Source organism: Elephantulus edwardii, unplaced genomic scaffold, assembly GCF_000299155.1.
Source record: "Elephantulus edwardii isolate Elephantulus edwardi_28Jun2011 unplaced genomic scaffold, EleEdw1.0 scaffold00010, whole genome shotgun sequence".
NCBI classification, from domain to species: Eukaryota; Metazoa; Chordata; class Mammalia; order Macroscelidea; family Macroscelididae; genus Elephantulus; species Elephantulus edwardii.
Genome location: NW_006399760.1, coordinates 4,905,606 through 4,918,366, shown reverse-complemented (window position 1 = coordinate 4,918,366; position 12,761 = coordinate 4,905,606). Strand labels below are relative to the sequence as shown.

The 12,761-nt window shown below is 34.7% G+C and overlaps 1 protein-coding gene across 1 annotated transcript in view; it reads left to right on the top strand.

The window, feature by feature from the left end:
• The window catches only part of LRP1B (low density lipoprotein receptor-related protein 1B), a 2,414,068-nt gene that overhangs the window by 2,181,599 nt on the left and 219,708 nt on the right, over positions 1-12,761 (top strand). Inside the window, exons 68-71 of the mRNA XM_006880809.1 lie at positions 705-811; positions 9,339-9,468; positions 11,905-12,011; positions 12,335-12,467. Coding sequence (XP_006880871.1) covers positions 705-811; positions 9,339-9,468; positions 11,905-12,011; positions 12,335-12,467 — 477 coding nt within the window. The remainder of the gene's footprint in view (positions 1-704; positions 812-9,338; positions 9,469-11,904; positions 12,012-12,334; positions 12,468-12,761) is intronic.

The window sequence follows — 12,761 nt, the reverse complement described above, 5'->3', positions numbered from 1 at the left end:
AAAAAAAAAGATTTAAGCCAAATCATAAGTCATGTTATTTGGCTTAAGTACTGGGTTTATAGGCGAGTGAACATAATCAAATCAATACTAGTACATAACGCCACACTGATCCAATCACATTCAACAATCTTAAGTGTCCTTCTTATTTCATGAAGTAAAGATTATCTGGGATTACAAAATAAGACTTAGAATGTTCTTGAAATATATGATGTCTGGAATATAACATGTCTCTATAGACATAGAACCCATACAAATCAATTATTATTTCTTCAATTGCACTCTAGTTACAATCACACACACTGGTATATTTGGAGAAATTAGAGAGTCCCAAAATACCTGCTTAAAGATTTAAAATAACATACAATGTTAAAAACTGGAGATGATAGTTACACTGCCATAATATATAGATTTATAACCTTTTAATTATATTTTGCTGTTATATTTAAACAGTAATAAGCTGTTTTGTTTTATTTTAAAATTTATTTCTATGATTCCATTTTCTATTCATTATCTTAGAAATAAATTTGAAAATTCATTATACTATGTACCACAGGTCATTTCTGAAACTTGTTGGTTCTACTTTACTAACAACTGGGAATTTGGTTGTTGTTGATCCTTCAATGCTACCTCTTATAGTATATTCTATAAATTGTATAATACAGTTTTAGATACTCTAATAATTTTGTGCTATTTTCCATCCCTAGAGCCTCAGACCTGTACATTGAAAGATTTTCTCTGTGCCAACGGGGATTGTGTTTCTTCAAGGTTCTGGTGTGATGGAGATTTTGACTGTGCAGATGGCTCTGATGAGGTACGTATATTTGCAAAATCAAACTAAAATAAAACCACAGCAAACCACCAGTTCTTTAGAACTACACTAGCAATTATTATCAATCTCAGTCACACTCAATGAGTGTGAGTAAGCCGCTCTGAAATGCATGAAATGTGCTTTGCTCTTCACACACTGAGAAGCATTATATCCGTGTGCACTGTGCTGTACTAACCCGATGGAGAGAATAGCTCTTGTGTTACTATTGACAGAGAATTTTATAGTCTGTTTTACTTGAACTGGTGAATGACTGGGTAGGGAATAGTGTGCTTGAAAACTCTATTCCTCCTAGCTGCTGCCCTTGACATCTGTGAATTTGATCATAAATTTACCACACTATTTATAGTCAGGGCCAATATTTTTATGCATTTTAAACAGTTTCTTTTCCCTGGACTCTTTTTCAATTCGTATAGTCTCATGGATTTCGATATGGGTCATCCATTCTCATGAAACCACAAGTTGAGGTTTGCTGAGATGATAAATCACAATCCATTTATAACAAGACTCATGGACAGACCATTTAAGTGAAAAAGTTTAGAATTTCTCTGGTAGTTCCATAAAATTAGCTTGTGCTGATAATTATATTACTTTATAAAATTTATAGTTAAAATATTTAAATGATTTTAAAATGTAAGTGATAAAGTACGTATAACTCACAACTCTCAGCCATTAAGTAGATTTGAACTCATAGTGAAGCTCCACTGTTTTTTACTTTTAAATCTTAACGGAAGATTGCTCATCTTTCTCCTTTGGAGCTACTGGTGTGTTCAAACAGCAAGCCTTTTGGTAGGAACATAGCATTGTATAGCTTATGCCACCAGACCTACTTTTAGCTATGTATGTATCTATCTACTTACTTTTCTTCCCCCCCCCCAAATGGTTCTAAACTAGTTATGTAGTCCCCATCTTCAATGTCCATAAGAAGTCAAATCATAGTCAGTTTTCACATTTTTTTTTCTCTGAAGAATATAGGAAGAGCGTAATCAAGTCTAAAAAGCAAAGGAGGAAAAGTAGGTTTCTTACCTTCAGTGATTGTACTGGCTTCTTGTGAGACAAAGAGCTCTTCTGTTCATGTTGATCCCTAGATATATTCACTATTCATAAAAGTCCACCAACTGATCATACGCTTGAACTGCGAGGATTCTTCATGGTACTTTTCAGATTTCTGCATTACAAGATATAAGTACCCACCAACTAACTTATTAGAGATATGACATGTCTCTAATATACATGGGACACATATAAGTAGATTATTGTTTCTAATGTGAACATATTTTATCTGAACATTAAACAGAAAATTAATCTATCAGTTTGGATTAGTAAAAACAATACTCATACAATACCATCAATTATTTCTGCAAATATTTTAAAAAACAATAATTTTCTAAAAACATATTGAGTCAAATTATATATCTAGTTAGAGGTAATTAAAGAGATATTTGTTTAACATTGTTATATGTTTTCGAGTCAGCTGTGACTCATAGTGACCCTATGTACAACAGTTCTGAAGCCTGCCCTGTCCTGAGCCAGTCTCACCTACTCTTACTCACCCATCCCCATTGTCTTAGTTACTGTGTCAATCCGTCTCATTCAGAGACTTTCTTTCATGCACTGTTCTTACACCTTTTCAAGCATGATGTGTCCTTCTCCAAGGACTGGTCTTTCCTTGCCATATGCCCAATGTATGTGAGATAGAGCTTCCAAATCCTAGCCTCCAAGGAGAAACTTGGTTTCATTCTCTTTAAAACAGACCTATTCATTTCCTTGGCGTCCATGGTATATTATAGACTCTTCTCCGGCACCACAACTAAAAGGCATAAATTTTTCTGTCACCCTTAGTCATTGTCCAGCTCTCTGATGTTGTTGTTGTTGTTATGTGCCCTTGAGTCGCTTTCAACTCATAGCGATCATATGTACAACAGCCCTAAATGCTGCTCTGTCCTGTGCCAATCAAACTATCTCTGACACACCCATCCTGATTACCCCAGTCATTGAATCAATTCTCCTCACAGAGGGCCTTCCTCTCCTACGCTGTCCCTCCACCCTCCCAAACATGATGGCCCTTTCCAACGACCGGTCCCTCCTTACAACATGTCCGAAGTATGTTAGACAAAGCCTCAGAATCCTTGCCTCCAAAGAGCAGCCTGGTTTAACCCTCTCCAGGATGAATCTGTTTGCTTTCCTAGCAGTCCATGGTACACTCAATACTTTTCTCCAGCACCACAGCTCAAAGGCATCAAATCTCCTTCTAGCCTCCTTAGTCATTGTCCAACTCTCTGATGCATAGCAAGCGATTGCAAAAGACCATGGCCTGTTTCAGACGCACCTTAGTCTCCAACAAGATACCATTGCTCTTTAGTACTTTGGAGAGGTCCCTAACAGCAGACTTTCCCATGGTAATATGTCTTTTAATTTCCTGGCTTCTGGTGCTGAGAGTGTTGACTGTGTAACCAAAGAAACTAAAGCTGTGAACAATCTCAATCTCTTCACCATCTATCCTGATGCTGTCAATTGGTCCAGTGGTGAGAATCTTTGTCTTCATGACTTCGAGCCTCAATCCATATTGAAGGCTGCATTCCTTGACCCTCTGCAGCAAACGCTTCAAGTCCTCCTCAGTTTTGTTTTTTTGCAGGGTTGTGTCATCTGCAGAACACAGATTAATAGATCTTCCACTAATTCTGATACCACATTTCTCCTGATAGAGCCCAGCCTCTTGGATAATGTTCTGCATACAGGTTGAAAAGGTATGGAGACAGGACACAGCCCTGGAGTACGCCCTTCCCAATTTTGCACTTCATAAAGGGAACTTTCCTCATCAATTATATTCATAGTAGCATACAAATAATAACATGGTCAGACATGCCACCTCACATGTTCCTGCAACTGTTTCTACCAATCATTTGGGTTCTATATTCATTGTTGACTCACAGACTTTACTCACAGTTGTGGGGGTTATTAGGGAAATAAGTTGTGAAGTGGAGAAGGCAAAGAATATCAACAAGTCCACGTGTAGTCCAACAGTTCCAAACCAAATTAGCAAGGCACAGTTCTTAATTTAGTGGCAGTGCAGGTTCAATTCAGCAGGAAAAATGCAAGAAGGCTCTGGTCTCTTCCATTATCCAGCATACTATCTCAGAGCATTTATAAATCAACTTTCTAGGTTTCAGTTCAATGAGCAAAACTTTGGACTTTGGCTACATCTCTAGGCTTGATCTCAGGTTACAGCTTGTCAGAGTCTTTTTGCAACAGTGTCATAGTTTCATCACCATATCTCCACCATTGTTGTTGCCTCGGTATCTCACAGTATGGAAAACTCTCTCTTAAATTAATCCCTCAGCTGTTCATGATTTTCAAGGAAATGTTTCTGTATTTAAGGGAACTGTAGACAATGCCCCAAGGGAGTTAACACAATGCCTAGAAAAACCAATTTTCAAGGTCTTTGACATCCTGCTCATGGTCTGTCAAAAGAAAAAGCAAAATAAGTTGCATTCTAGAAAGTGCAACCAGAGTGCTCCTTAAAGGCAAGAATAATGGAATTTAAACTCACTTTGGGTATATTTTTAGAAAGGACAATCCTTATAGACTTCATGCTCACAATGGTAGAATGTCAGTGAAAGAAAGGACAACTCTTAATGAAATAGACTAACACAATGACTACCACAATAAACTTGATGGAGATCATGAGAATAATGCAAGATAGAGCAAGGATCATCTCTGGTATTTGTAGGATCATTATGAGTCATAGTCAACTTGATGACACCTAACAACAAAAATAGTAACAAATTAATTAGTTTAACCTAATTTCTACATGCAATAAATCCTTGCAATTAAAAAAAGAAAGAAAGAAACTGAGAAGTTAGAGTTTGTTTCAGGTATGGAGAGCTCTAATGGAATAGTCTGTAGGGACTTGTGTTGATTAACTGGAGGCTGCACGTCTCTAGTGATTCAAATCCACCACTATCTCCATGGGAGAAAGGCAATATCTTACCTTGCAATTTACAGCCTCAGAAATCCAAGAGTGAGTTAACTATGAGTTGTATCCAATGGGATGATAATGAGTTTAAGTTTAGTAGATTTAGAAGTAATTAAATAAAAGTGTTATTATTGTTCTTCTGTACTATAGAGTCATGTAAAACTCAAAGTAACTTTATAAACAATAGTTCTGAATCCTTTCCTGTCCTGTGCCATCTTTCTCATTTCTGACATCATTGAACCTATTGTTACAGCCATTGTCAATTGATCTCTTTGAGTGTCTTCCTCTCTTATGCTTTTCCTCTACCTTTCCATACACAGTGTTCCTTTCCAAGGACTGGCTTCCTCTAACAACATGTCAATAGTATGTGAGGCAGAGTTTCACCATCCTTTCCTCCATGCACATTGGTTTAATTTTATCCAGTACAGACATGTTTGTTCTCCTGGTTGTTGTTGTCGTTGTTGTTGATTGCCTTAAAGTCAAGTATAACCCATAGCGACCTTCTGAACAAAAGGCCCGAAGAGGCATGTCACTCCATTCTCATGGTAGTCCATGCAATATTCAATACTCTTCTCCAGCACCACAATTCAAAGACATTAATTACTCTTCTGTCATTCTTGGTCAATAGACAATGAATAAAGAAAATGAGGAACCATGAAGCAACTTCAGTGTGGATCCTTTTATAATTAAACAATCTTTTCTATAATTCATAAGTTAGTACAAATCTGGCACATTTAGGCTATGGATTAAAAATATATTTTACAGAAGAAATATTGTTAATTTTTTGAAAGGATTAATTTTTAAGCATAAATAGATGGCTTTAAGTTCTGGTGCTGGAGAAGAGTCCTGAACATACCCTGGACTGCCAAGAAAACAAATAGGTCTGTCTTGGTGAAACCAATTTTGTCCTTGGAGGCTAGGACTTTGAAACTCCAGCTCATATAATTTGGGCATTTGTCCACCTAACTTAATTTGGGCACTTGACCAGGAGAGATCAGTCCTTGGAGAAGAACATCATGCTTAGAAGGGTGGATGGACAGCGCAGGAGAGGGAGACCCCGGACGAGATGGATTGATACAGTAACTGGGGTGATGGGGATTGGTATATTGGAATTAATGAGACTGGCTCAGGACAGGGAAGGGTTCATAGCTGTTGTACATAGGATTGATTTGCATTTTAGGTGACTCAATCAGAAGCATTCCTTTTTCTTTACAGTAGTAATGTTTTAATGTGCATTAAAAAATAGTGTCTATTGGTTGTTATAAGCCATATTATTTTAATATAATGGGATCTTTAGGGGTTTGTTTGTAACTGCAGGGGCTATTTTAAATAGCCAAATATTTACAATCCAATGACTGCTTAAATTTCCTTTACCCTCCCCTAAATCCACTATTTTTTTAAATTTTATTTTAATCAAAGTTTACAGAGACTTTGGATTTCCATTCATTCATTGTTACACTTTTCTCCCTGCCCATACCTCTCCTCCAATTCACTTTTGTTTTTGAAAAGTAAAAGAAAAAAATATTTCATTATTATTCAATCCCTCCCCCCCAAGTTCACTCCACTATGCTACCTTCTTTGTGAACTCCTATCATAATGACAATATCTAAACATACATCCCTTTTAAACAGTTCTTTCCCTCAACAGTTTCAATTCCGTATACATTCTTTATGTCATCTTTCTCACCAATCAATAGCATTCTATGACAAGTTTGGAAGCAGGAGTGGCATCCTAAACAACTTGCCTCCTGAAACACTATGACCTTTGGTAGATATCAATAGTTGTAGAGAGGCTTTAGGCCTTCCATTCATAGGTTTGCTTTGAGTCATTGTTGACTCAAGGCAATCAACAACAACACAACATTGTTATTTTAAAATATACATAATTTGAGGGGGGAAAGGCAGTGGATGAAACAAGAAAAGTATTGATATATCTTTAAAGGATAATTAAACATGCACATAGAAATCAGTTACTCTGCAATATATTGCAAATAGAAAGCTGGTAGGAAAGATACCTAAATTAACACCCTCTTTATTCTTGTCAATACACTACAGATACAGCATCATAAGCTATTGAGCTTATTTATATGAGCTTTATTGCTGTGATGACATTCATTAATTCTACAAATTTTCATTGAGTTGACAATATGATCATGCCATTCATGACACTTGATGAACAGACAGACGTGATTTCTATTTTAATGGAGCTTAATTACATGGGGTTTTAATTTATGTTCCTCATTTTCTACATTTGCTAGTTAATTAACACACTCATACATTTAATAATCATCAGTCTCTACAGAATGATTATTATATGCCAGTCACTTTTCAGATAATGAGAAATGTAGAGGTGAACATAACATGAAAATCCTGTTTCTCATAATCAATGAATCAGCCTTTGTTTCTATGTCTTTCACTATCCACCATCATTTAACTTACTCTCCAGATGTAATTGGTTTCTAATTATCTATACTCATTATAATCTCTATCTTAGGTAATTCTATTTCATGTTCATAATCTTGTTGAGGCCCTCTCTAAACCTCCATATTAAAATCATTACCTTTTATTTTTGCACTTAGCATATTTTATAGTATTTGTTGATTAAGCTCCTAGCTTTCCCTACTAGTCTGTGAGTCTCTCAAATATGGGTTGCAAATCTTAGGTTGGTTTGTTTGATTGACTTGTATTTTTACTAACTAATAAAATTTTAATGGAACTCTAGAGGCCTAATAGGAGCTCTAGTTTCCTAGTGACAAAAATCTACACAGCAATCCTCAAGACATGCAGTTTGAATCCTGCTCAGTAGGGAAAAGGATGGACAATCTCCTTCCATGCGTTTAACTGCCTCTGAAAACCACTGGAAGGTCAGATATGGGTTCATTCTGACTCTACAAAAGTGTCCTTGTGGGTAAGGAATTGCGCCAGTAAATAAAAAACCGTTTGTTTGAATACACCAGGTGCTCCATGAGAGAAATGATTACTTTCTACCCATAATTTTCAGTCTCTGAAATCCTACTAGAGGGTAAGCTATGAACTGATATTAACTCAAAGGCACAGAACAACAACAAAAACACCAAATAAAGCTGTAAAGGAGCTCTGGTGACCTAGTCTACAGGGAATTGTGCTGCTAATCCAAAGATTTCACATCTCCAGGGTCTTGAATCCAATAATGGCTCTGCAAAGAAAGAAGGTCAGTCTCCTTTCATTTAATTTACAGTCTCCGCAAACCTGCTGGAGGTAAGCTATGAGTCAGTTCAGTATGACAGCAATGAGGTTTTAAGATTTTTCAATAAAGACCTGAATAAATGTTAAACCTTCAATACATGGAGGGAAAAGGAAGTGGCAGATGAAAGGAAGGAAGAGAGAAGAATCTCAGTCATGGTGTTGTGTACTACCAAGTAGCAACTAACTTACAGCTCACCCTCCAGTGGTTTTGCAGAGGCAGTTAGTGGTGTGGGAGAAGATTTTCCATCTTTCTTCCTGGTAACAGCTGGTGGATTTGAACTGTATGGCTTTGAGATTGCAGGGCAATAAAAACAAACAAACAAACAAACAAAAAACAAAAAAACAAAACAAAACAAAACAAAAAACCAGCAACAACACCAAAGTCATAACCAGTAAAGAGAAATTGGCAAGAAATTGATACATCCTTACACAAGGAAGATGATAGAAAATTGTGAGTAATAGCTTATTGTGGCTCCATTCACTGGGAATTCTACAGGAGTACAAATTGAAAGAGTATTGTACTTTTTATGAAAGGAGGTAAAAAGTATGTTTTGGCAAGTATTGAATTTAACAAGATAAAAATACAATCCTAGCAAGATTGTTCCATGCCATGGAACATTCCTTTTGAACCAGTATTCAGACCGAGAAAAAGTGATTATCTAGTGGATGTATCTCGTATAAGAAATTGAAGTATTCCCAAAGGTAAAGACTTCTAAATAAATTTTCTATGTGAACTAGCAAAAATGACAAGCATGACAGATTATTTCATAGATTTTAGGGGAAAACAAAATAAAACACCATAAGAGAGTTGAAAAATTATGAACAGTAACTGAACTCCAAAAGACAAAGCAAACAAGGGGAGAAATGTGGATTAAGAAGAAGCTAGGGTGAGTTTTGCCAGTACAAATCAGATTCCACTTACGATTTCCCTTTGCTTTAAGCTCCATCTCCCATGTTGTACCATAAGTACTTCTTAGAAGGAATTTCTTATATTCATTCTCATATATAGCTATTAAAATTTTATTAAATCATAACTATGTTTTGAAATATAATACACTTAAAGCAATATAATTACTGTGCCAAAGCTATGGGATTTGCAGTGTGATTTGTGTTTGGTTGTTTTCCACGTATCCATTTTATTATGACCTTAAAGAAATAAATAAAGTAAGACCTGCTATATAGATTTGGAATTGAGCTATATGTAGTAGACATGGTTTTTAAATATAATGTTTCTATATAGAAATTTCTAAACAACAACAGCAAATGAGTTTTATTTTTTAATTTATTTTTACTTCTGTGTTATTTTGAACAGAGAAATTGTCAAATAAGTTGTTCCAAAGATCAGTTCCAGTGTTCCAATGGTCAGTGTATATCAGCAAAATGGAAATGTGATGGTCATGAAGACTGTAAATATGGCGATGATGAGAAAAATTGTGACCCAGGTAAATGGTTAAAGATGATTTGTAACTTCACTGATATTTTAATTATAAAGAAAATAAACAATGATATGCAAGAAACTATGCAAACAAATATTTTTAATAAATATTGCAAATATTAATTAAGTGATGTGTTATTTGTTTATTTTTTGCATATATTTTGTCAGGTAAAATAATTTCTTAGATAAGATTCCCAGTATTATTACCCAAATGTTAATTTTTCTGGTTTCATTTGGCTTTCACATAGTTTGGAATTATTTTTCCAAGATAGCAAAGTAAAATGTGTTCAAACAATAGATAATTCAAATTCAAATTTTAAATTAAAGAAATGAAGCTTATGAAGCAGAAATATATAGTTCAAAAATGATACCAATAAGAACAAGCATAATCTTATTGCTTTTTATATTTTGGTCTCAAATAGAAATGGAATTAGGGGAAAAAACCCAGATAGATTATAAATAAAAACCCATCCAATTGATTTGATGTGATTTATATTATTATTATTTTGTGTATTAAATTAACATTGGCTCATAAAATTGTGGTAATTAATGCATTTGGCTACTAACCACACTGGCAAAAATTGAAACTCAACAGTGGCTCTACAGGACAAAGGACCTGCCAGTCAACATCAGTAATGATTATAGCCTAGAAAACTAGCTATACTTTTCTATAGGGTTTCTATGACCTTAATCTCTTCCTTTACATGGTTCCTAGTTATGCACATTAAAATAGTGAAATCTGTGTTTATATATTTTTATAAAGTTATCACATATAAAGTGATTGAGGAAATAAATTATGCTCAATACCATGATCTAATACACTGTCCTTTCTTACTGAGTTTAGATTTACTTTCAAGTTTCTTAATCTGTAAGCAACACTACCGGTTAAAAAGAATTAAAACCCAAGGAAAGAAAAATCAACATTTTTCTTCCAGATAGTCGGAGTATTCTTGTATACCTCTGTGTGAAGGCCCAGAACCTAACAGGTTTTAATTCAAGAACTGTAAAATCAAACCTATACAATGTAAAAAACTTCCCTCCCTAATCCCTGAACCAATAATTAGCTTGCATAGTAACAATAATAATTTACTTATCCTTTTGGATTTTTTTCTTTATACTTCATAAAATAATAGAGACACATGTATTCATGTTTACAAAAGTCCTAAAGCAAACATTTTTTAAAATGTAGGCAAATATTACATTTAAAATATATGGTAAAGTAGATATACCTTTGCTCTTGACATCATTCCAAACTTTCTGTTTTAGCTTTATATAATGCATATAAAAATCTAAGACTTCTAAAATTTCTAAATCTTACTGCCTTTTAAAATCTAATCTGAAGCTTTTCTCCTTTTTTTTGCTGTTGTTTTTTAAATTGGTTTGCTTGCGAAGCTTGGTATACATTGTATTTCACACTATTCTTTATTCACACTGTGCTTCATACAATTATTCTCATGCATCATATTTCATAAACTCTATCACCATTGGGCCTTGCCCATCATTCCCCTATCTTTTTCCCTGAGTCCTTCCCCTTTCCTTGCTTCCCTCACTCCACACACCTCCACACACAAAACTGTGCATCCCTGTGGCTTTGCCCCTATCTATCCTGACTCTTCTGCTCGCCTAGAGTTCCCATATAAATTTTCATAATTATCCTTCTATTATTACATTAATGATCTTATGAACTCTTTGTCCTCATGAGACTGTCTTAGTTCACTCAGCATAACACTCTCCAGGGTCTCCCAAGTTACGTAGGATTTCTTAAAATTATTGCTCCTTCATGCTGCATAGTATTCCATTGTCAGAATGTACCACAATTTCTTGATCCATTTGGTTATGGTTGGACATTTGGGCTGTTTCCATGTTTTTGCAATGGTGAATAATACTGCTATGAACATTGATTTTAAAATAACTTTAAAATTGTAAAAATGTCATCTTTCAGATGCATAGAAATTAATTTAAAAGGTCATGGCTTGTATCAGATATATGTTGATCATTAAACTAACGTCATGGGTCCTTAGTATTTTGGAGAGGTCTTTGACAATAGATTTTCCCAATGCAGCATGTCTTCTGATTTTTTGTGACAGCTGGTTCCAAGCATGCTGATTGTGGATCCAAGCAGGATGAAATCAATGACAACTTTAATGTTTTCTAGTGTTCCTTATACCTGTAAATGTTCTTAAGATTATTTCTTGTCTTTCTTTTTTTTTAAAAAAATCTATTTTTAAACAGAAAAAATTGTTACAATGTCACTTACCCCTTCAAATATAGAATTGAAGTTTGATAGTTTTTCTTTTTTAATTTGCATTGAATCCTTACTGCACCGACTTATTTAATGTAACATTGATGCAAATTCAATACAATGCAATGATGTTTAATGCCAAATATTTGACTAGTAATTGCGTTTACTGTATAAAGATCTAAAGTTTATTATTGTATTTAGCTTCACCTACTTGTTCATCAAGTGAATATATTTGTGCCAGTGGAGGATGTATTCCTGCATTTCTGAAATGCAATGGAGAATATGATTGTGCTGATGGTACAGATGAGGTAAAATCTATAATTCTACTAAAAACCTTTGAATTATATTACGTTTGAAGATGTTTATGCCATTAGTAGAATTAAGAAACAGGATCTTCATCTGAAATGTTTGGACAGGCACACTGACTGTAATTATTTTAGCAAGTGCCTGCATTTTCATATTGTTCATATATTAAACTCCATTGTCTTTTGAAGAAGCTTCATTTATTAAGCCCAGGCAAAAGGAACCCCATAGAACAATACATTTTCAGTAATATCAGCTTACTGATTTTTTTCTTCAACTGTGTTATTACTGTCAATGAAAACTGCAGTGCCCATTTGTATTTGAACAGATGGACTGTGTGACTGAATGCAAGGAAGATCAGTTCCGATGCAAGAATAAAGCCCATTGTATACCAATTAGATGGTTCTGTGATGGAATTCATGATTGTGTGGATGGCAGTGATGAAGAGAACTGTGAAAGAGGTAGATTTTCTTGTTCTTTTAAATGAGAGAATGGGAGTTAAAGGGCTGAGCAGAGTATAGGATGTGCTACAGGCAGAACATTGATTATGAAATTATTATCTTTAATATTTCTAGTTTAATGACTTATCAGGGTTGTATTTTCCCCTAAATCCAGATTATTACAAAACATAGGTTATTTATTCTTCTTTTTAAAAAGTAACCAAAATATTTTACTATGAACAAGTTATCCTACTCAATGCTAGAGGAGGAATTGAGACATTTGAAAATTGTGGAGAATATAGTAGCCATTATATT